The following is a 20,570-nucleotide window of genomic DNA, read 5'->3' as shown; positions in this document are numbered from 1 at the left end:
GAATAAAATTAGTTTTACATGATATTTTTAACATGGGTTCATTCTTTGCTGCAGATGTGGAGACATTTGCTGACTTTAGGGGTGCAGGATTCTCGCGAAAGTGGAACAACCTGTGAATAAAAATAATGGGTTTTTTTTACCTGAGAAAATATCTCACAAGGAATCTCTTTAACTCCTCCTGCATGATAAACATCAGGCACAAGTTGACCATAGATTTGTACTGAAAGATCTAGAGATTTCAAGAGAGTTGTTTTCTGTAGGACTATCTAGATCAGTGGTTTTCAACCTGTAGGTCTCCAGGTGTTTTGGCCTACAACTCCCAGAAATCATGGCCAGTTTACCAGCTGTTAGGATTTTTAGGAGTTGAAGGCCAAAACATCTGGGGCTCACAGATTGAGAACCACTGATCTAATCTTGCAGCATGATTCTATATTCAGCCTCTAGAACACCTCCTCAGACTGTGTGTTCCAACCCCAAATATTATTTATTATATTATTTATTAAAATAGTGGCCCTTAGGTAGATGTTGGGGTCAGGAAAAATTGGGCAACAGTAAACAGTTTCTGAATACCACTTAGTGGTTGTTATAGACATTTACATGAATTTGTTAGCAGCAACGTGCAGTGATTATAGTAGACTCTGCAGAAAAAGCTTCAGTTGTACTTCATAAAAAGGAAGATCAACCTGTTTAGCAAGCTTTGCAAATGCTGATTTATTATCAGTAAATGTTTGATTTTTATTTTAAATACAAGCAGTCCCCAACTTATGAACAAGATAGGTTCAGTAGGTTTGTTCTTAAGCTGAATTTCTTTGTAAGTCGGAAAAGGTGCTTTTAAAAAATCAATCTCAAGCCAGTTGGCTGAGGAAGAAGGGAGTGAGCTTGCTGTCAGGCTCTCGCATTCCTCATCAGCCAAGTCTTGTGATGGGCAAGAAAGGCCAGCGACAGACTCCTTTGTCCCTCGCCCCAGCATTGGGTAAGGAGGAGCGCAAGAGAGCCTGTCAGCAAACTTCCTTTCTTCCTCCACAGCCAACACCAGGGCAAGGGGCAAGGGAGGCTGGCCAGAAACCAAGGCTCTCCAGTTGCAGCTGGAGATGAGAGGTGAAAGAGTCTGTTGCTGGCTTTCTTTGCCAGCCTCCTTCACCTTGGCTGGGGAGGAACAGCTATCTCCATCACTCCGCCTCCTCCCCATTCGTATCTACAAGTTGTTCATAAGTCAGGTGTTTGTAACTTGGGGACTACTTGTACCTATATACCCAAGGTCATGTAAAAAGAAATCAAGCAAAAATGGGTTGTGAGTGGAATTTATTTAAGAAGCCCTATAGCAGAGGGCCTAGAGATTCCTAAAGAGAACATTTTATTTAAATTTGTAAATTATCACATCTGCAAATGTCAAATCTGTAGATTTGGAGGGCTGACTGTAATTGTGGTAAGCAGGCTGCTGATTGAATTCCAGCACTGGACCTTTCGAGAGCAAACCTTTGCTGAGTTTGCAACATATATGGAATTTTTTTCTTCAACTGCATAGGGTCCCTTGCACCCGCCTTTGCCGCAACACCAGCAGCATCCGCAGCTACCACAGCAGCATCAGCACCAACAACCGCCTCCGCACCCCCAGCATCAGCACCAACAACCGCCGCCTCCGCACCCCCAGCATCAGCAGCATCAGTCCCACCAGCAGCAGCACCATCTCCTTGCTGTACCTCCTCAGCCTCTGATTCCAGTTGCCCCATCCCAGTTCAGGCCCCACATGCAAACTGCACAGCAACAGTCAAACAGCAACCGGATGCAGTGTCAGCAACGGCAAGGTCTGGTAAAGGCCAGGCATGTAAGTGTCATTGACAAAATTGCAGAAATGAGGATGGATCAGAAGACAAAAGTGCCTCTAAATGCATAGCATTAAATCAGTGATTATTTATCTGTCTTATTATCCTTCTCTCCTTTCTTGGGGTCATATGGAGTAATAGCATCAATATGTATCTGGAAGTCCTGGTTGCCTTACATTGCAAGAAATACCTTGCTTGTTATAGGTCCTTCTGCCATCACGTACACCACTGGAACTGGCACTCATACTCACATCTTCATAGCGGCATCTCATCTTCATAAGTTGACCAAACACCATGTCTACATCCTTGGGTCTCAGAAAATGAAAACGCTCATAATATCCAGCCAGATGGTTTGGACGTCTATGCAGATTAAAGTGCATGGAACATAGAGTTCAATTCATGATGGTTGAGTGTTTTCCTCCCAAAATAACTAACAGCCTGCTCAGAGGAACAGTAACTTGTGTGAACTACCCATATATGGCCTTTTTGTAGCCTCACTACAAGCAAGGCAAGATATAATTTGTTGATAAACAAGATGTGCAGAGAACACATGGCATGTTTTCAAAGAAAAGTGTGTTTTATTTTACTTCCGGGGAAGAGAATTTAATTCCTGATTGAGGTTGGCCACCCAATCCTAGCACTAAAGTTAAAAACAAATGCCAGCAAAGATACTGTTAGAACCATTGGGCCAAAACTCCCATTTGCCCCATACCAAGAACATCACTGGATGACATTGCAAAGATGCAGTGGTAGAGGAATAATCCCAGTCTTCTACAGGTGACTGTTAGATTCATTTCTCAGATACAGATCAACAGAAGATAAATGTATTTTTTAATCCAGCAATCCTCAACAGTGGGTGCCCTGTTTTACACAAATAGGTAATCTTATCTGAAAAGAAGGAAAAACAAATCTGATTTTGGAACCCCCTCCAGCACTCAATCAGACAATGCCTTGCAACCCACCTTGCATCTCTGACTGAAAGTGCTTTAGGACTAGCAGTAGTGATGAAAAGGAACCTTGCTTTAAGGTTCATAGTCAAGACAAGGTAGATGGAAGAAAATATATAGCTGAAAGGTTGCAGCACAAACTGATAGCAAGAGAGAAGCTTTCTTGTGTGGTTTCTATCAAAGACATAGAAAGTAAACTGAGTAGGACTACACAGGACTGTCTTATCACAAATGTTAAAGGATATTTAGGGAAGGCCATGTTTGAAGGTGAGGTTAACAACAATTGTTCATCTCTTGTTACATATCCTGTACTGTTAATTGCTCTTTCCTTAGTTATCTGTTCCCTTGGCTTTTCAAACCAGATAGCATTTCTGTTTCTGTCCTCTTTCATTCAGCTTTGCTTATTGGGAGCCTTCTACAGGTGAATGATTTCATAACATCATTCACTTCAATAAAAACAATTGAATGCTGATAGAAAGCCAAGTTTCTAAGGACATCCAGCTGGTTAATAGTTATGCTCCTTCTTATGGTCATCTTTTGTAGTTTATTAAGAGAAGTGGTTATTGCAAGGAGCACAGCAAAGAGGAAGTACTTTTGAACATGCCAATAAAATAACTGTGACATCTGTTTCAGAAACTTCATAATTTTGTTTGTTAAAACAAAATCTTTACTTTAGGCTGCCTTTTAAAAACGACTTCATAGTAATAATTTATTGATTTTTCCAGAATACGCCAACACAAAATATCGTAAAGCGTCCAAATCAGCAGCTCCAATCACCTGCTCAGAGAAACAGTAACTTGCGTGAACTACCAATCGCACCTTTGCATGCAATTGAAGCTGTGAGCAACCACCGAACTTCAACGCCTGCTGCTCAAGTGAAACCCATTGCCAGCACCACCCCTGCTGTAAGGCCTGTTCCAGCCATGAAAAATGAACAGGGAAGAACTGAAACAAAACCCAAAGCTGTTACTCCTGTAGCACAGCCTAAAGTGGAGGCAAAATCTGAGCAAGAGGTAAGGGATTCCACAATTCTCTATCTTTTCTATTGAAAGGAACCTTTTTGTTGCAACATATAAATGGTGGAAATTAGATGGGAGCATGGCTGTTTGTGCATTCTAGTTTCTTTTATGCTTTCTTTCTGTTGATGTTTTTCTGACTATCTTATTTGTCAGTTAATTATGAACAATAGGCAAGAAAATTATGTCTTGTGAAAGCAGGTCTTGACTTGTATTGTTTAAATATTGATGGTCTTCATCTCATTGTGTGTGTGTGTGTTAATTCTTTTCTCATAAATGTGTAAATCTATGCCATTGTATTTACAATTTGTGTGTATGAATATGAAAGTTGGTCTGTTAAGAAAGTTGACAAGAGAATAATCAATTATTTTGAAATACAGTTCTGGAGAAGTGTTGTGCAGATGCAATGGACTGCCAAAATGTCAAATGAATGGGCCCTAGAAGAAATCAGCTAAGAAGTCTCCTTAGAAGCTATATTTAAAAATAAAAAGAAATTTGGGGAGTATGTGTAATGTGACGTAATTTAAAGGGGCAATTGATCTACTCACATGCCTATGTGAGTAGATCAATAGGTACCACTCCAGCGGGAAGGTAACGGCACTCCATGCAGTCATGCCAGCCACATGCCCTTGGGGGTGTCTATGGACAACACCGGCTCTTCGGCTTAGAAATGGAGATGAGCACCCCCAGAGTCAGACATGACTGGACTTAACGTCAGGGGAAACCTTTACCTTTACCTAACTTTCGTCCATTACTGTGCTGAGGCTTCTTTCAGCTGCTTAATTGTTTGTTCTAAATAAGAAGCTGTTTTTCAGCGGATAGGTTAGGATTCCACATTTGAAACATCAGTTACTTTCCTAGTTTCCCTTTCTTTTTAAAGCATTTGCATAGAGCAGTTGTGGCCAAAATGCAACTTGCTTGATTATTTTGTATTTTGAAAAAAAAATCCCAATGGGTTTAAGAGATCAGGGAGGATTGGAGCAAAACGGCCATCATGATCCTTAGAAACATGATATTTGGAAACAAATGAAACTGCAGTGGAGAAAGGGGGTTCCAAGGGACCTCTAGACATTGTCAATCCTTGGCTTATGGGAAGGAGACTGGTGCCTAATGAAAGGTAGTGTAGGAGAAAGAAAGATGAAGAGAAATAATAAATGAGAGGAAAGGGATGTCATAAATTCCATACATGTAGGAAATTAAATGTGGACTTCACACTACGGGTTCTGAAACGAAGTTGAGCTAAAATCTAAAAGGTCTTCAGAGCTGCCGCAGATATTTCTTTTTGGATTTTGTGGGGGGGGGGTGCTGCAGATGTAACATTAGAGTAAACAATCAATATAATTAGCACATGCAAATATTCAAAAAAGGCAAAAAAAAGTGTATTTCAATTCAAACACATTTTTCTTGATCCAAAATTAACATTGCATCAATACATGAAAATATTTGAATTTTAATCTTAAATCTAATTTAATTGCAAATTTTAAAGCAAATCTTACATCAACATAAAGTTCAGAATCATATTTAAACCAAAAAACAAGTTCAAAGCTAAAACTTAAAATCAAATCTAAAGTTAAATCCTTATGTCATTGATGATCATCTACAAATTGGTCTGGAATAGACAATTGCAGATAAGGCATATAGAAGGTTTCCATGAGAGAACTAAGGATCCAAACGATTACTGTAACACAGTCTTTCCCACCCTTGTGCCCATTGGATGTTCTGGGTTGTAGCTTCCGTCATCCCAGTCTGAAGGTGATACTGGGATTTTAACCCAGTATAGCTGGAATTTATATTAAGGTGAAGGAGACTATTGTGTGAAGTTAGAATGTGTGTGTTGGGTTATAGCTCCCATCAGTTTTATCATTGATTCTATATGTGGATCAATATATGTTTCTCAGTCCTGCTGCAGTGCCTTTATTTTCATCTTTTATGAAACTCACTTGGTGCAGTAATAATACAACCAACAACTGCATTTTTCAGAAGTATTTTTTTAAATTCTTTCTCTTAGATACATTTCATAAGGCAATGATGGAATGAAAAAATATCCAGTAAGTTGGTGACTTAGAGGAGATCTAAACTATTATGTTGCATAAAATCGAGCAATTTCTTATTTTTTGCATTATCCATGGCAATACATATTAGAGGTTACTAATACAGGAGCAAACTTTGGAAGCAGTTTTTTATGTTCCTGATTTTCCCTAGTTTCTGCCAGAGTTTTAGGCTCTCTGGAAAGGTTATTTGACACACAAAGGGCATAATACTTTTCAGAAAAGCTTAAGGCTGGAATATTAAAACCATTCCTGATATGCCATTAATATTCCAACACAGCATTTGGCAACATTTTAATTCTGAAGAGAGTGCATGAGTTCAAGGTCAGAGAGATTGACTTGTGCTGTTCATTATAACCAATTATTGTGTGACAAATGAGTTTCTATCAGGCTGAAAATTCTGTAAGAAAAATCAATAGTTCTAATCAGGGCCTTTCAGGTCATTTACCATCCTACCTTTTGTTAGTTTGTCAGAAAAGAGCAAGATAAAACCTGTGTGACACTGGGATGCCTCTGTATTGTTACTGGTTCCATTTTAAACAATATTTTTATAGATCTTGAATTATATTAATAGTTTAATTGGTTTCAGCAACTTTTGAATGAGTTCTAATTTAGACAGCTTCAGTTTCAGCATTTTGATTTTCTATTTTTCTAAAGTCTAAAGTGGAGACATGTATTCTTTGACTCTTCCTAGCTCGGCTAATTAACAGCTAATAAACTTTTGTTGGGAGCTGCATCCTTAAAAGCGGGAGCATCGTTTCTCAGTTAATTTAAAATGCTCCTTGGAGAGAGCCTCCCGTTATATTCCTTCCCATGAAGAAGTAATAGGCATTTTGACTCATCTGGCATGCTATTCATGTTTTGTTTTTTATTCTGTAGCTTCCCGAAGAAGATGAAGAAACTCGGCTTTACCGCTTGAAGATAGAGGAGCAGAAGCGTCTAAGGGAAGAGATCCTTAAACAAAAGGAGCTCAGGCGACAACTTCAGGCTGGGGCTCGAAAAAGAGAGTTGCTCGAAAGACTGGCCCAGCAACAGCAACAGCCGCAGCAGCCGGGTTCTTCAGTACAGCATCAGGAGGAGGAGACATCACAGGCACCTGCCAATGGAAGTCCACTGCTTCCGCTCCCTGGTGCACCACCCCGCCAAAATGTGAAATACAGACTGATGGGTAAAAAACAAGACCCGTTAGTTCCCAGCCCACCCACTGCTCAGCCTAAGCCCACAAATATTCTGCAGGCCGGAGATAACGCACAGTTTCAAGGACAGCAGATAAAAACAGTGAAGCAGCTCAGACAGACTAGGACGGTGCCTGAAAACGAACTCTCGTCCCCATATAAAGGGCTGCAAACCAGATCTGGTGGAGTGCACTTGATAAACCCATCTCAGATTGCGCGGGTGGCATCAGTACAAGGCCAACCTCAGGAGCTGAAGCCTGGGATGAAAAGGACTGTCATGCAGCGGGCAAACAGTGGTAGTGGAGATGGGCCCCATGTCGGCACCAAAGTCAGGGTGATTAAGTTGTCAGGAGGGGTAAGTTACCAGGCTTGTCTATTGGTTGTTCTCATGTGGTTTGTTTGTGGTCTGTGTCTGTCTTATTGGTGTCATTGGCAAAGGCCCAGAGATAGCAACATTGAAAGAAATAGCTTTAGCAAAATTCACTTTCCTCCCAGGTATTTCCCTGTTAATTTTCAGCTGGAACAATGATATCCGCAGCTACTTTTTAAAAAAATCACCCCTACTGATAAAATACACACACTTTCCCCATCACTGGAATCCTGAAGCAGTGTGCCAGACATTGACGTGGTAAACAGAACCAACAGACAGAGCAAAGATACCATGTGGAATGGAAGTACTCAATTCCCTGATCCAACTTTACATCTAAATGGAAACCTTTCTGATTTAACTGCAGGCTTAAAAGGGGAACTGAGAGTTGTAGTGGATGACAGATCAAGCATGAATAATCTGTAGTTATGTTCAAAATCAAAACCTGCTCCCAAAGGGAAAAAGGATAACATTCACAAGGTGCACAATTTAACACAAGGAGAATGTCTTAGTTCAGTTGGGCTCACACCACAACATGAGAACTAGGTAAACGTTTGGAATGACACACCTGAGAAAAACATTGCATTGAAACTTAAAGAACAAATTGCATACAAACCAGGAGGTGCTTTATGTTTCAAAGTAGTGAATAATAAATGAAAAGAATTCAGATTGCATAGCTATTCATGAGAAGAGCAGAAAGAAGAAATTAAAATGGACAAAATGTTTCGAAATGGATGGAGCAATTATTCCTCTTAAATTTAAGATGAGAAAACAGATTTAAGTTGAAAGTCAAATAATCATTGTTGGCACCTTGAATTGTAAGGATAGGAATTGCCAGTAAGAAAGAGGTTAGCTGTACATGACAAAGAAATTTTCCCCTGGCCCAGATAGTGATGATACATTGACGAATAGCTAGTAAGGCTTCGCATCAACGTTTTTCTACCTCACTCTTCCTGGTAGTAGTTATGTCCTGTCTTGTATGTCAACAGACAATAAACAACAATCAGTAGCATATATCAACAGATAGTGAGGAGAAAAGAGATTGATAAAGACAAGGCAGAATGTAAGCTGATTTGTACATCATGCTGTGTGTGAACATATAGTCAACTCGAATTCTTTTCATAGCAAGAATGAATTCCATCCTACTCTTGGGCAAAATAATGCCAAACAATATTTGGGCAAAAATAGTTTTTTAAAATCCAGTTTTTAGTGTTGGGTTTGTTTTGTTTTTTTTACTAAAGATCTGACCAGTTCCATGGAGTTGGGCTTCAGTCTTTGGTCCTTTTGGTCATTTCAGTTCTTTTTTAACATTCATTAGGGAACAATTTAGTTAGATAATTAAAAACACTGTGGATGATCCTTCTCTCTCTGTAATAATTACGCCCCTCCCCCCAATCGTGGTCAGAGCAGTCAGCCTCAGAATGAGAAAGTGGTTCAATGTACAAGGAAGTAGTTTTAGGATATTTTGCATTAAATAGAACTTAATAGAGGACAATTCAGAAGTTGAGTAAAAAAAATCTAGAGAGGCTGTAGAATCTCTTTCTTTGGAAATTTTCATGTAACTGGACACATATTTGAGGGATGCTTGGTGTGTGAAGAATAAAACAGGCTTTATGCATGGCAGAGGCATCTATGTGAAACCAGATCTTCTTTCAAAAAACTTTTGCCGCAGCATTTTTCGCTGCGAAAGAGGCAAGTTGCTATTTAAATGGCAGGTTGGTATGCCTCATTGGCAGAAGTTTAGCAAGACCTCTAGCTGTGTGCCTGGCCCTGGCTTTTCTCACACACAGAGTTGCCTTGGACCAAGGCCAAAGTTTCCTGTCTTAGTGAATGGGATAGGAGGCCATTTCTCTCTTTACTCCTTCAGGAATTATATACAAGATTTTTGACAAGCTGATGTATTCAACATTAGTAATAGTTACACTTTTTTCCCTTCCCACCTTAAACATTCTAATACACATTTTAATCCAGTGCAAACATTTCCAGAGTAAATTATTTGAATTCCTCATTGCAGCAGGCTTGTTGCCAGGGGCACCTCCAAAGGTCAGTGAGGGTCCTGTCAAGAGCGCCTGGCTTTTCTAATAGCAGTCTGCTGCTTTTTAGTTCTGGTCAGAAAGGAGGCAAAGCATGCTTCTCTGTGCCCATATTAGAAACTAAGTGTACTTTTTGTTGTTCTGTAATTTCAAGTTGTTTCCTGTTTATGGTGATCCTAAGACAAATCCATCATAGGGTTTTTTGTGAGGTTTATTCAGAGGAGATTTGCCTTTGCCTTCCTCTGAGACGGAGACATTGTAATTTGCCAAGGTCACCCAATGCATTTCCTTGGGACCCCAGTTCTCCAGAATGGTAGTCCAAGGCTCTACACCAGCTGCATTTCTATACAACAAATTCAGGAGGTAAATTTCCTCTTGAGCATCGCTTATGTCAACAAAGAAGATTGGTAGCATTTTTGTGCTAGATCTTCAGATAGAAAACTTCCTGGTCATCTAGAACTTAAATACAGCAGAGTTGCAGCAAACAGAAAGAGAAATCCATGCCTCTGCCAGCAGCAAACCTTGGTTTCTGTGCTGGACACACACCATACCACCTTGAAAACACACATCTCTGTCTGATTTAGGAAGCTAGTGAGGGTTATACCTGGTGAGAGACCCCCAGTGATATTTAGGTAGTGCTAGGTAGAAATCGAAACATCCAGATAAGAAAAGAGTAATTTCTCATTGAAATTGACTTTTCTTTCCATAGTGGATTTTTTCAACTTTATAGTACAGAAAAGTGAAAGTAAGTATAAACATTCATATTAAAATGCTTGATTAAATTTTCAGTAGTTTGTAAAAAAGCTAATCCATATTACTTTATTCTACATCTGCACACAGAAAAGGGAAATCTTCTGGCGCCGGGGGACACAGTCTGGCCAGTTTTGATAGTCTGGGAAGTAACTTTGTCAAAGCTCCATGTGAGGTTAAGATCTAATTTTTTCTGCATATTTTGAGTCTTGTGCTGAGTTTCTCTGGCTCAATCCCCTTTGAATTATGTGTGTGTTCTTCTATTGTGTCAACATTTTGAGTGGCCCATCTAGATCTGGACTATTTGGTGTCACATATGGCATGTTCTGTCTAAACAGTACACTGATTTTTACAGTACTGCAACCCTTCCTGCAAATGTTTAGATCTATCACTCCTTTGAAGAGCTTTGGTTTTTTGTTTATTTGTTTGTTTATTGTTAACAAAAATAAGATGCTGGAATTATTGGAGAAATTTTCAGCATAGATGTGCTGTTACATGTTATACACTTGGAAACACCAGCAATATTTGCTTGATAATGCAGTCTTTCTGTTGTCTTCAAGCATGTGAATTGAAGCAAAGTAGCTACACAACTATCTTCACTAGAAGTACATTCACTAATGATAGATTAATTTTCAATAAAAGTTAACATTTAGGGCTGATTCATAATAAATGTTTTGTCAGAAAGCACTTGTTCAAGTTGGAGTTCTACAGGCAGACTGTCAAGTGTGACAGTTGGGTGCTCAGGTTTGTTGCTTTATACATGATGCTCACTGTGGGAATGTTTATCTTACATGTATGATTTTAAGTAGCCTTTGAATAGCAGCCAATAGTGAAGTCTTGAAAAGAACGATTTCTTGTGGAAGCATGCCATAGAATTGCACTGAAGGACCTAGAAAATGCTTAGAGAACACTTTTCCTACAGCATTTGTAGGTTCTACAGCACACAACTCTTTTGTCAACTTCTGATGAAAGCATACAATTAGATGACTTAGAAAATGTCTAGCGAGAACATATTTTTCAGACATGGGTAAATGGAATCAGTGATACTACTCCTACTGGTATGTGGGTAGTACTTTGTGTTTTGTACAGTAATTTTTGGTTGGTTTATTGGATGGCATCAAAAAACCTTCCATTTTTTAAAAATGATGAACACTTGAATGATTAAGTGTCATTGTAGGAGAGTGACCTACTACTCTTCTCTTTTAAATTTGTGCCTGTTCTTTGTTTCCCTTTTCTTTTATTCATTCTCCATGGAAGAGAAGATGTCAAGGAGCTCAGTAGAGACAATGATGATCTTTTGGTTGTTAACAACATTGCTTCTTGGTGTGGTGGCTGGAAAAGAAAGTGGTCTGATTAACCTGCTCAGCACCATCAAAGCACTGGCTGGTTTAGGCTAGGACATAAGGCTGCAGTTTTGCAGACTTCCTAAGATTAAGCTCAGGTCTTAAGTCTGAATAAGATGATTCAGGCAGGGTGTTGATCTCTTCTACAGAGCTATTTCTGTGCATTTTAACTAACACTTCTATGTGATTAAATGTCTTTAAAGCTTTTTAACTTGGTACATACGGCCTAAAATTAATTCTAATAAGCTCCCCCCCCCCCCCCCGCCTTTTAAAATATTGGTGTCAAAGCCTGATAAGCATAAATATCTATAAAGATTGCATATAATGTATATATACATATTTACATTTCGGTATGCATAAAGTAAACATACACGTATCCACAAAAGCTCAAGAAAATTAGTATATACTGCTATTTTTGCTTGATGAATCATTGTCTCATCACAAAATTCCTAGGCTAACCTTTATGACATACAAGCTCTAACAATACATATCTAATATATTGTATTGTAAGAGCTGGTTGTATTTCCCTTTAGAAACCTCTTAACTGTGTTTTAATCAGAATAATGTATGGCTTCTTTTATCAACTTTTTTGGTGCTTAGTTAGATACTATAAGAAAAAGTGCCTCAGAAATATTTTCGCCTTGTCTGGAAGTAGTGGCAAACACTTCCATTTTTTCCACTATTTGTCGATTTGAAAAATATCTGCTCTCCATTTGCCTTGTCTCGTGTTTTTTATCTTTTCAGCTTCAAGGGTGTTTTTAGTAGGAAGTCAGGCCAGGAAGATTTTTAGACAAGTGACCATTGGGAGGTGGATCCTTTCGTTGAACGACTGCCTCTTGCTGTTTTTATCTGGCTTCTGTTTTCTTTGCTGTGTGTTTCTGGCCTATTCCATTTGTCTCCTTAAGGGCTTTTGTGTCTGTCGTATTGTGTACATCCCTTGGATGAACTTTGAGGAGGTCCAATCAGTGAAGGGAAAGATAAAGTGATAATTTGCTTCTTACTTTCTCTTGATCTTTTTGGGAGCAAAGTGAAAAAAAGTGGCATCATGGGGTGGGGTGCTGAACCTTTTGTCTTTGGGCCTTTGCTACTTCTGGAACTATTTGTCCAGCAAACCATAAATTCTCTTTTGTGCCTAGTACATGATGGATACTTTTTGTTGCTTTTGTTATCACCTTTTTCTTCTGCTGCTGTAAAATATAGATTCCAAACAAATTACTTGCTTAGACATGTAGCGTCTCATATGGACAGCATGTTTCAATGTCTTCTGTATGAATGTGCCTTCAAATTGCCTGTTGATTTATAGTGACCCCATGCATTTCGTAGGGCTTTCTTTAGACAAGGAATTCCCAGAGGTGGCTCTTCCAGTTCCTTCCTATAAAATATAGCACCAGGTATTAATTGGCAGTCTTCCATTCCAGTACTAACTATGGCTGACCCTGCTGAGATTCCAAGAACAGATAGAATCTTGTGCCTTTAAAGCAGTGGTTCCCAACTTTTGGTCCTCCATTTGTTTTGGACTTCAACTCCCAGAAATCCCAACCAGCTTGCCAGCTTTTAGGAATTGTGGGAGCTGGAGTGCAAAGCATCTGGAAAACCCAAAGGTTGAGGACCCTTGCTTTAGAGTATTTCAGCCCTTTTCTCATTCCTTAGACCTTTTGATTCTTCTCCCCTGCTTAGCTCCATTTTCTGCCCTACTGTTCCTTCCACAGTGTCCTTGCTATCTACACCTTAAAGCCTAGGGGACTACTAATGCTATGTTCCTGTTAGTAGTCTCGGTGGCACAGTGGGTTAAATCCTTGTGCCGGCAGGACTGATGACTTGAGGGTTGAGTTGCTGACCTGAAGGTTGCTGTTTCGAATCCAGCCTGGGGAGAGCGCAGATGAGCTCCCTCTATCAGCTCCAGCTCCATGTGGGGACATGAGAGAAGCCTCCCCCAAGGATGGTAAAAACCTCAAAACATCTGGGCATCCCCTGGGCAATGTCCTTGCAGATGGCCAATTCTCTCACACCAGAAGCGACTTGTAGTTTTTCAAGTTGCTCCTGACATGAAAAAATGTAGTCCAGTTGACATTTAGAGACTAAGCTAGGTCTTCACACATGGTAGAATTAATGCCCAAAAGTGATAGAAATGACCAAATAAACTGTGAGTGTGGAATCATATTTACTCAGCGGATGTGGAAAGTGAATTCTGGTCTAATAGAACTAGGCTATGTTTTTTCAGGATGTTTGGTATCTTATGTATAGGGGCCAGTTTTATGAGGTGAAGCTTTCAGAAATAATAGTATGTATTTGCTGTATGGAATAGTGTCACAGTCTTATTTCATTGTAATCATGTGTAGGTTTCCATCTGTCCCATTGATGTAATGAGTTAGTCCTTCCAAATCTGTGTTCTATAGTACTTAATGGAGTTTAGCTCTGCAGAGGTCCTGGTAAATTGGTGCATCTGTCCCCCAGCTTCCCTACTTTTTGGGCCCTCATTTGTTATACAATCTTATTTAAAGTCTAGTTGTGTCCATAGGGTAAGAAATTGTTCCCTGAAAGCTTCCCCATCTTTGTCCTAGCGCAAGCCTTTAACCTCTAGTGGTTGTCAGATAACGTTGCCACTGTTGATCTGACCTGTATTCTCTGCACTTCCACATCTTCAAAGTATGAAAATCGCACCCCTATTTTAGCCACATTAAACTGTGACACATACAAAGCAAGGTGACACAACTAAAAGAGATGCCATATCAACAAAAGCCATCTAGTGCTTTGATTGTGTATTACTGGAAGGGCCGGATGGTCTTTGTGGTTTCTTCTAACTATGATTTTGCATTAAACAGGCACTGCAAGAGGAAAATGTAGATAAGGAAGCCAAAAGGTCCCCTGCAAAGAGCTAATCCTTTCACCAAGGTATACTCCTTGCCACTCAGCATGCACTCTGTAGTAGTCACTTGTGGACTTTGGTCTAACTTTCAAGGCCCTCTGGAAAGTTCAGGGTCACCACAATAGTAATTTCTTCCTTTCCCCACAGCCCACTAAGTAGGACGGAAGATAGGGAGAAGACGAGCCACTGTCCACAGTTAGATTTCAGCTATTTCCACTGATTCACATATTACTCTTGAGCGAATATGGTCCTCAGTCAAAAAAAGACTGCCACTTTTAAATAGACAGGGTACAGTTGCTTTTCTGTGTTCTTTAAATATATACCTTTCATTTTAGCAGAGCAAAATGTGTCTCTGTTTCTCATGTCTAGCAACTGAATAACTTGGGGGGAGGGGGAGGTAAGAGTCAGGTTTACATTTCCATATGGTCTAACACATGGATAAGTCTTATGTTTCACTCCCTGAAAATTCATTGTTGAAATAGGAAGTTCTGCAATCTGATGAAGCAGGTTTGTAGATAATAATATCCCATGTGCCTTTTTGGTAAGAAGTAGCTTCACCTTTTGGATGTTACCCATTAACTACTGTGGAATAATATGATGCTTTAATATTAATTGTGTGATTAAATCATCTTATGTTATTGTTGGGTGATTTCTCCTTAGCTAAAGACTCGACTCCCTTACTCAGAGTGACATGTCTAGTCCTTTGCCATCTGAAAATCCAAATAATGGACCAAGAACACAACTGTTTGTCTGTGTGGAGAGCTGTACTATGGGTCTTTTGTATATGAAAAATCCAATTTGTTTTATGCAATTATTGGATCTGTTGGTAGCTACTGTGTCCGCAAAGACTGAAGCAACAGTTGCCAGTATGCATGAGTTGCTGCATTGTATAATGGGTGAAGTGCATGGAAGATGTGGAGCCATGGTAAAAGAAAACTTTGCTGCAGTTGGGCAGCAAGCATTGTTGAAAACAAAAGCTGTTCCAAAAGTGTTTCTATTTCACTTGATATAGGCTGTTCTTTAAGCCTTGATTATTGTATAGTTTTTATTTGTTTTTGCATCTGTATTGCTCATTTCATGCAATAAAAATGTTTAAATGATTTGTATTTGATAGCCCTTTTATTGTGATCTATTAGATCATAACGTCGGTTCTGTTATATAGGAGGCAACAGTTAATCAAATAGGGATCTGAACATTTCTAGAAATACTCTGAACATTTCTAGATTAGGCAAGGAGTTTCAATACTGATATACACATAGAGATAATTGGAATTACAGAAATAAAAATCCCTCCTTTACTTTACGCACAAAGTTCTAAATGTTCGGTTGTAAATTGTATGCTGTAAAAAATCTAGAGCCATTCAGTGAAATTCTGAACCAATAATATATGAATTCTGGAACCCTGAAACATTTTACTAATTGAACATTTCTGCACCTCTTACTGTATATTTTGAAATCTTACTCTTAATGGAGGCAGAATTTCCTTGATCCTCCTGGCTTCAGAGTTTTTAGAGGATGTCTACATATCTTCAAGGCACTTTGCACCCATTGGGAGTAGAAATATTTTAAATAAAACCTTAAATTCTCAGCACCGGAATTTTAATACCCCCCCCCCCCCCAATCCTGTACTCCTCCAGTAGTCTTTTGTAATCACGGCATAATTATCCTATCAGTGGGATCATGTGGTGTGAGGTTGGGACTATGCTCGCTCATAAAGCCCTGCTACTTTGAAGCAAAGACTTCATCCGTCTAGTGAGAAGGGGAATTCAGCTTAGTTCTGATTTCAGTTTCAGCTATACATTTTGTAATTACCTCCCAGCTTCCTCACAACAGGTGTTGCTACTCATAACAGTGCTGTGTCTGTTGAATTGTCAAGGTACATTTGATTCCCTGGTAATATAAATATAAATTACATAAAATCAATCACAAATTCTTTCTCTTCCGCCATGCCTCTACTTTATGTCCCTGCCCATTATCTTTGCTTCTTGGATCTGCCATGCTCTGAAGGTTTGCTGCTCCCTGAAAGGTCTTCCTGCTCCCCATAAGAACACGACCTGGATGGAACACCTGAGTGATTCCACATTTTTTTCCCTCTGAATTCCTCCCCGAACCCACCTTTTCCATGACCTCTTTCAAATAAATACTGCTAGTTTTCATCCTCTGCTGCCACAGTTGCATATGACTTTCCTACTTAGTTAGCATTGCTTCCCCCCCCTTTTTTTTTATTACTGTATCTGACACAGTGGGCTGATTAGGGCAGTTCTTTTGTACTCTATATAGTGTGGTGCATACTGATAGCACTGTGTAAGTAAATAAGTAACAACTGGAAAAACAACTAATTTTTTTTAAGTGAGCAACTCCTGTTACAAAACTGAGTGAATGATGCACTCGCACACTTGTAGAATACTTATTTATTTATTTAAAATATTTTAGGTCCTCTCACAGTGGTGTCCAAGATACAACGAAGTACAATAAACAATAGGCCATAATAAAATAAAATATCCCATCCAGAAAATCTAGTGAAAAGTGCACCCGAGCCAATTTTACTCCAACAAAACTTAAATCAAAATGGGTTTTGATTTTCTCAAAATTTCTGTGCTGAGGGACCTGAGCTGGGTCTGCACTTTGCTATATCTCAGGATACCATCCCAGATTATTTGCTTTGAATTGGATTATATTAGTCTACACTCTCAGATAATCTGGGATAAATAGATAATCTGAGATTAGATCCTGGGATATAGGTCAGTGTAGTTCCAGCCCTGGTGAATCCAGTTGGTGTAGGAAAGTTCTTTTTCTTCTTGCCCACTAACCTACCAGCTCTCAGGTGTGATGGATGAGAAAGGCTTCTGTTGCTGATGTTAAGGTGAAGACAATCTCATATTTATGGAGATGGTGCTTCAGATTTGGCCAATTCAACCTGTAAAACCTATGGCTTTCTAGATGATGTTGGAGTTCATTTCCCATCCTACCAGGTTACTGTGTTTAATGGTTAAGGGTAATGACTGCTGCAATCCAGCAACATTTGGTGTCACCCAAATTATTGTGAAAGTTTTAGCTACTCAAGATATAGCAGTAGTTCCCTCATTACAGGAAAAGAGTATCCTAAGCCCAGTTTGGCAATATCTCGGAATGCTTATAGACTTGCAAATATGATCATCTTTGTACCCATATCCTATTTCTGGCTATATTAGAAGAAGTCGAGGAAGATGCGAGGTACAAATATGGAAAAGACTGACAGAAGAAGATGCATGTATTATGCTTCAGAAAAATGGGTCCCTAGGATATAGTGCTAATCTCAGATCTTCCACAAGAGTATTTAGATATGTTGAATACCAGGCTAGGGTTTATGAAAAACAATATGTGGCCATGCTTCCATCCCAAACCAATTACAAACCAATTGTGTAAAATGTGGTAGAAGCATTGAGTGACAGCAGAGAGAATGCTCACCCCATCATCACCACCATTATTTCTAGTAGTAATTTTTGCTATCTGCAAACATACAAAAGTTTTCAAAGTGGTAGACCTTGCTAGGATTTTGTGGTATGGCATTGGCATGCAGGATATACCTTCAATTGCTGTAGTGGTTTAAGAAGGTACAGTTCTACAGCCATATTAGAGGTGAAAAATGAGGGCATTTCTATTATCTTCAGCCAATAAGTAATCTCAAGGAAGTTACTTATGAAAGCCCTGTGACAGCACACTTTAGGGCCCTGTGTCATTTTCTTTCCATTCCTGTATATACATTATTTCACGTACATTATAAATCTTGCAGGACAAAGAGAATACTGATTTTATCACTATTTCTCTGGCCAGTCAAGACCTACACATTAAGCTAGGGGGGCATTTTTGCTTATTTGTTTCTTTATGTAATATGCATGTGCTTGAATGTCTTTTTAAAAGTGCATTATGGTGTTCAAACCTTAAGAGTCCTCCCCAAGATAATTTCCCTTACTGTGCCAAACATTTGTCCTTGTTTTTCAATATAAGTCAATAGTGTCTTCTCGTAACATTTGAAGATGATGTTTTCACATGAATTGCTGTCCTCCAGAAGTTATAGGAAATGTGTGAATGATCTATTGAAATAGCAGAGACACAGAAAGGTATGGATGATTTGGTGGAAATAGCATGGACACTTACTTCATTTACAATGTCTTTACATTACCTTCATACAATGAGAATCTCTGCACTTTCTCTTGCTGAGCAAACACGCCTCTCAAACTATAAAGACCAGCTAACAGTTACATGCCTACACTGAGAGCTAAATCAAACTTTATTTAGAAGAAAGAAAGATGAGTTGCTGTTTCCGTGGTAATGTGTGAAAGATGATTTGTGAATCTATCCTATGGGGAGATCAGCAGACCCAGGAAACCTCTGGGATTTACGAGTTTCCCCCAAGAGCATCTTTTTAGACTCTTACCATCAAAAAATAAACCAGGATTTCATTCGAAATAATCAGTGTCCCCCATCCATGTATTACATCTACACCCATTTTGGAAAAGGAGAGAAATGGCTAACTGAGGCTATACTTTAAAAGGCAGAATATCACTATCTTATGTAAAACTTCGCTGAGATTTCTCCTTCCTTTACCATTCTGAAAAAGAGAAATTGAGTTTTTCAAAATATGCTGCATGTTTCACTGGGTGTATGATTACTTTTGTGTTGATGAAAAATATTAAGCAGGCAGACGAGATGTAATAAAATGAGTGTTAAATTCAGCTATAGAGGGGGCAGCTTCACTTCTGTCCCACCTGTGGTTGTCTCTTTCTTTCTTTTATTCCATGTTTTTAACAGACTGTCAAGCTATCCTTTCCATTTTAAGTATTGTAAACAATATACCATATATACTAGAGTATAAGCCGACCTGAATATAAGCTGAGAAACCCAATTTTACCACAAAAAACTAGGAAAACTTATTGAATTGAGTATAAGACGAGGGTAGGAAATGCATCAGCTACTGGTAAATTTCAAAAATAAAAATAGATACCAATAAAATTACATTAATTGAGGCATCAGAAGGTTAAATGTTTTTGAATACAGTAGTTACATAAAACTTATGTAAGAAAAAACTGCCCAACTCTGATTACCTATATACTTGAGCATAAGCTGACTCAAATATCAGTCACCTGAGTACAAGCCGAAGAAGGCTTCTTCAGACCTAAAAAGGGCTGAAAAACCCAGCTTATACTCGAGTATATACGGTAGTTAGTGTATTTTGAGATTATGTGTCCATTCATGCCTCATGGCCTTGATTAAAAGGAAAGTCTATAGCAGAAAGGATAACTTTTGAAAAATCTGTATGTTGCATTTTGTTGTAAAAGGAATTATAATACTATACAGATTGTTTCGGTTCCTTTGGCATAAACGATGCGTGGCATCATATTCAGTTCATCTTCACAAAATATTATTGTCTGAGCGGCTTGTTAGCTGGCTGCGTCCATGCAATGTGCCACTTCGCAGATCAAGCCAAGTTTATTCCCTCTAAATGTTTTATCCAGTGTGCACATCCCCCTCACTGTCGGGTGATTTCCTTTTTTTGGAATTAGCTTTAGAAAAGATTACATGGATAAACACAGCATTGTCGTCGTTAATAGAAACCTGTGCATTGAGGTCTATGGGTTGCAAGATCAGTAACAGTGCCGCTGACAGTGAAGTATGGCCTTATCAAAAGGAGAATTCATAAGAGGCGGCCCTGGGACACTCCGCCGCTGTCCTTCTGTGTATCCTGACAATGTTATCTGTCCTCTCAGTACGGAGTATCAAATGTCTGTCATGAGTATAGAAATTAATTTAATGTCACCTGAAGACATGCAATTAATCTTTTGGAGGTTTTCATAATACCTTTACAGAAAGAGTTGCCAGTTTGGCGGATTTGGATTTTGGGGTTTAGTCGAAGATAAGGAAAATTAATTTTTCATCAGGGTTAATGCAAGCTAGCAGGGCCACAAAGGCTGAGAGAGATGGTTGGGGAATTTGTCAAGTGTTGTCACTCTGGAATAATGCTGCTTAACGTCTGATCAGTGTAATCAAGAGTTGAGATTTCTATAGAAGGGGATTAATCAATTTGCTCACTACAGGATGCACGTTGGTGATATCGCTCATTCTAGGCGCTTTAAGAATTAAAATAAGATTTGATCTGTCAAATTGCAAGGAGCTCTGACAGTATCAAAGGGGCGAGGGTTTCTTTTATCAGAACATCCTCAAAG

The 20,570-nt window shown here is 39.1% G+C and overlaps 1 protein-coding gene across 10 annotated transcripts in view; it reads left to right on the top strand.

Annotated features, from left to right (window-relative positions):
• Positions 1-20,570, top strand: part of rbm33 (RNA binding motif protein 33) — an 85,984-nt gene that overhangs the window by 42,797 nt on the left and 22,617 nt on the right. For 8 of the 10 annotated variants that reach the window (XM_008112277.3, XM_008112281.3, XM_008112284.3 and 5 more), the window contains exons 13-15: positions 1,526-1,825; positions 3,496-3,783; positions 6,714-7,364. In XM_008112277.3, coding sequence (XP_008110484.2) covers positions 1,526-1,825; positions 3,496-3,783; positions 6,714-7,364 — 1,239 coding nt within the window. Of the gene's footprint in view, positions 1-1,525; positions 1,826-3,495; positions 3,784-6,713; positions 7,365-14,324; positions 15,469-20,570 lie in introns of those variants that run through there. The other 2 variants (XM_008112286.3, XM_008112285.3) reach the window with 2 other exon arrangements.

The sequence above is a fragment of the Anolis carolinensis genome, chromosome 6, assembly GCF_035594765.1.
Source record: "Anolis carolinensis isolate JA03-04 chromosome 6, rAnoCar3.1.pri, whole genome shotgun sequence".
NCBI classification, from domain to species: domain Eukaryota; kingdom Metazoa; phylum Chordata; class Lepidosauria; order Squamata; family Dactyloidae; genus Anolis; species Anolis carolinensis.
Note: the sequence above shows the minus strand (reverse complement) of the source record. Positions and strands in the feature narration are given on the sequence as shown.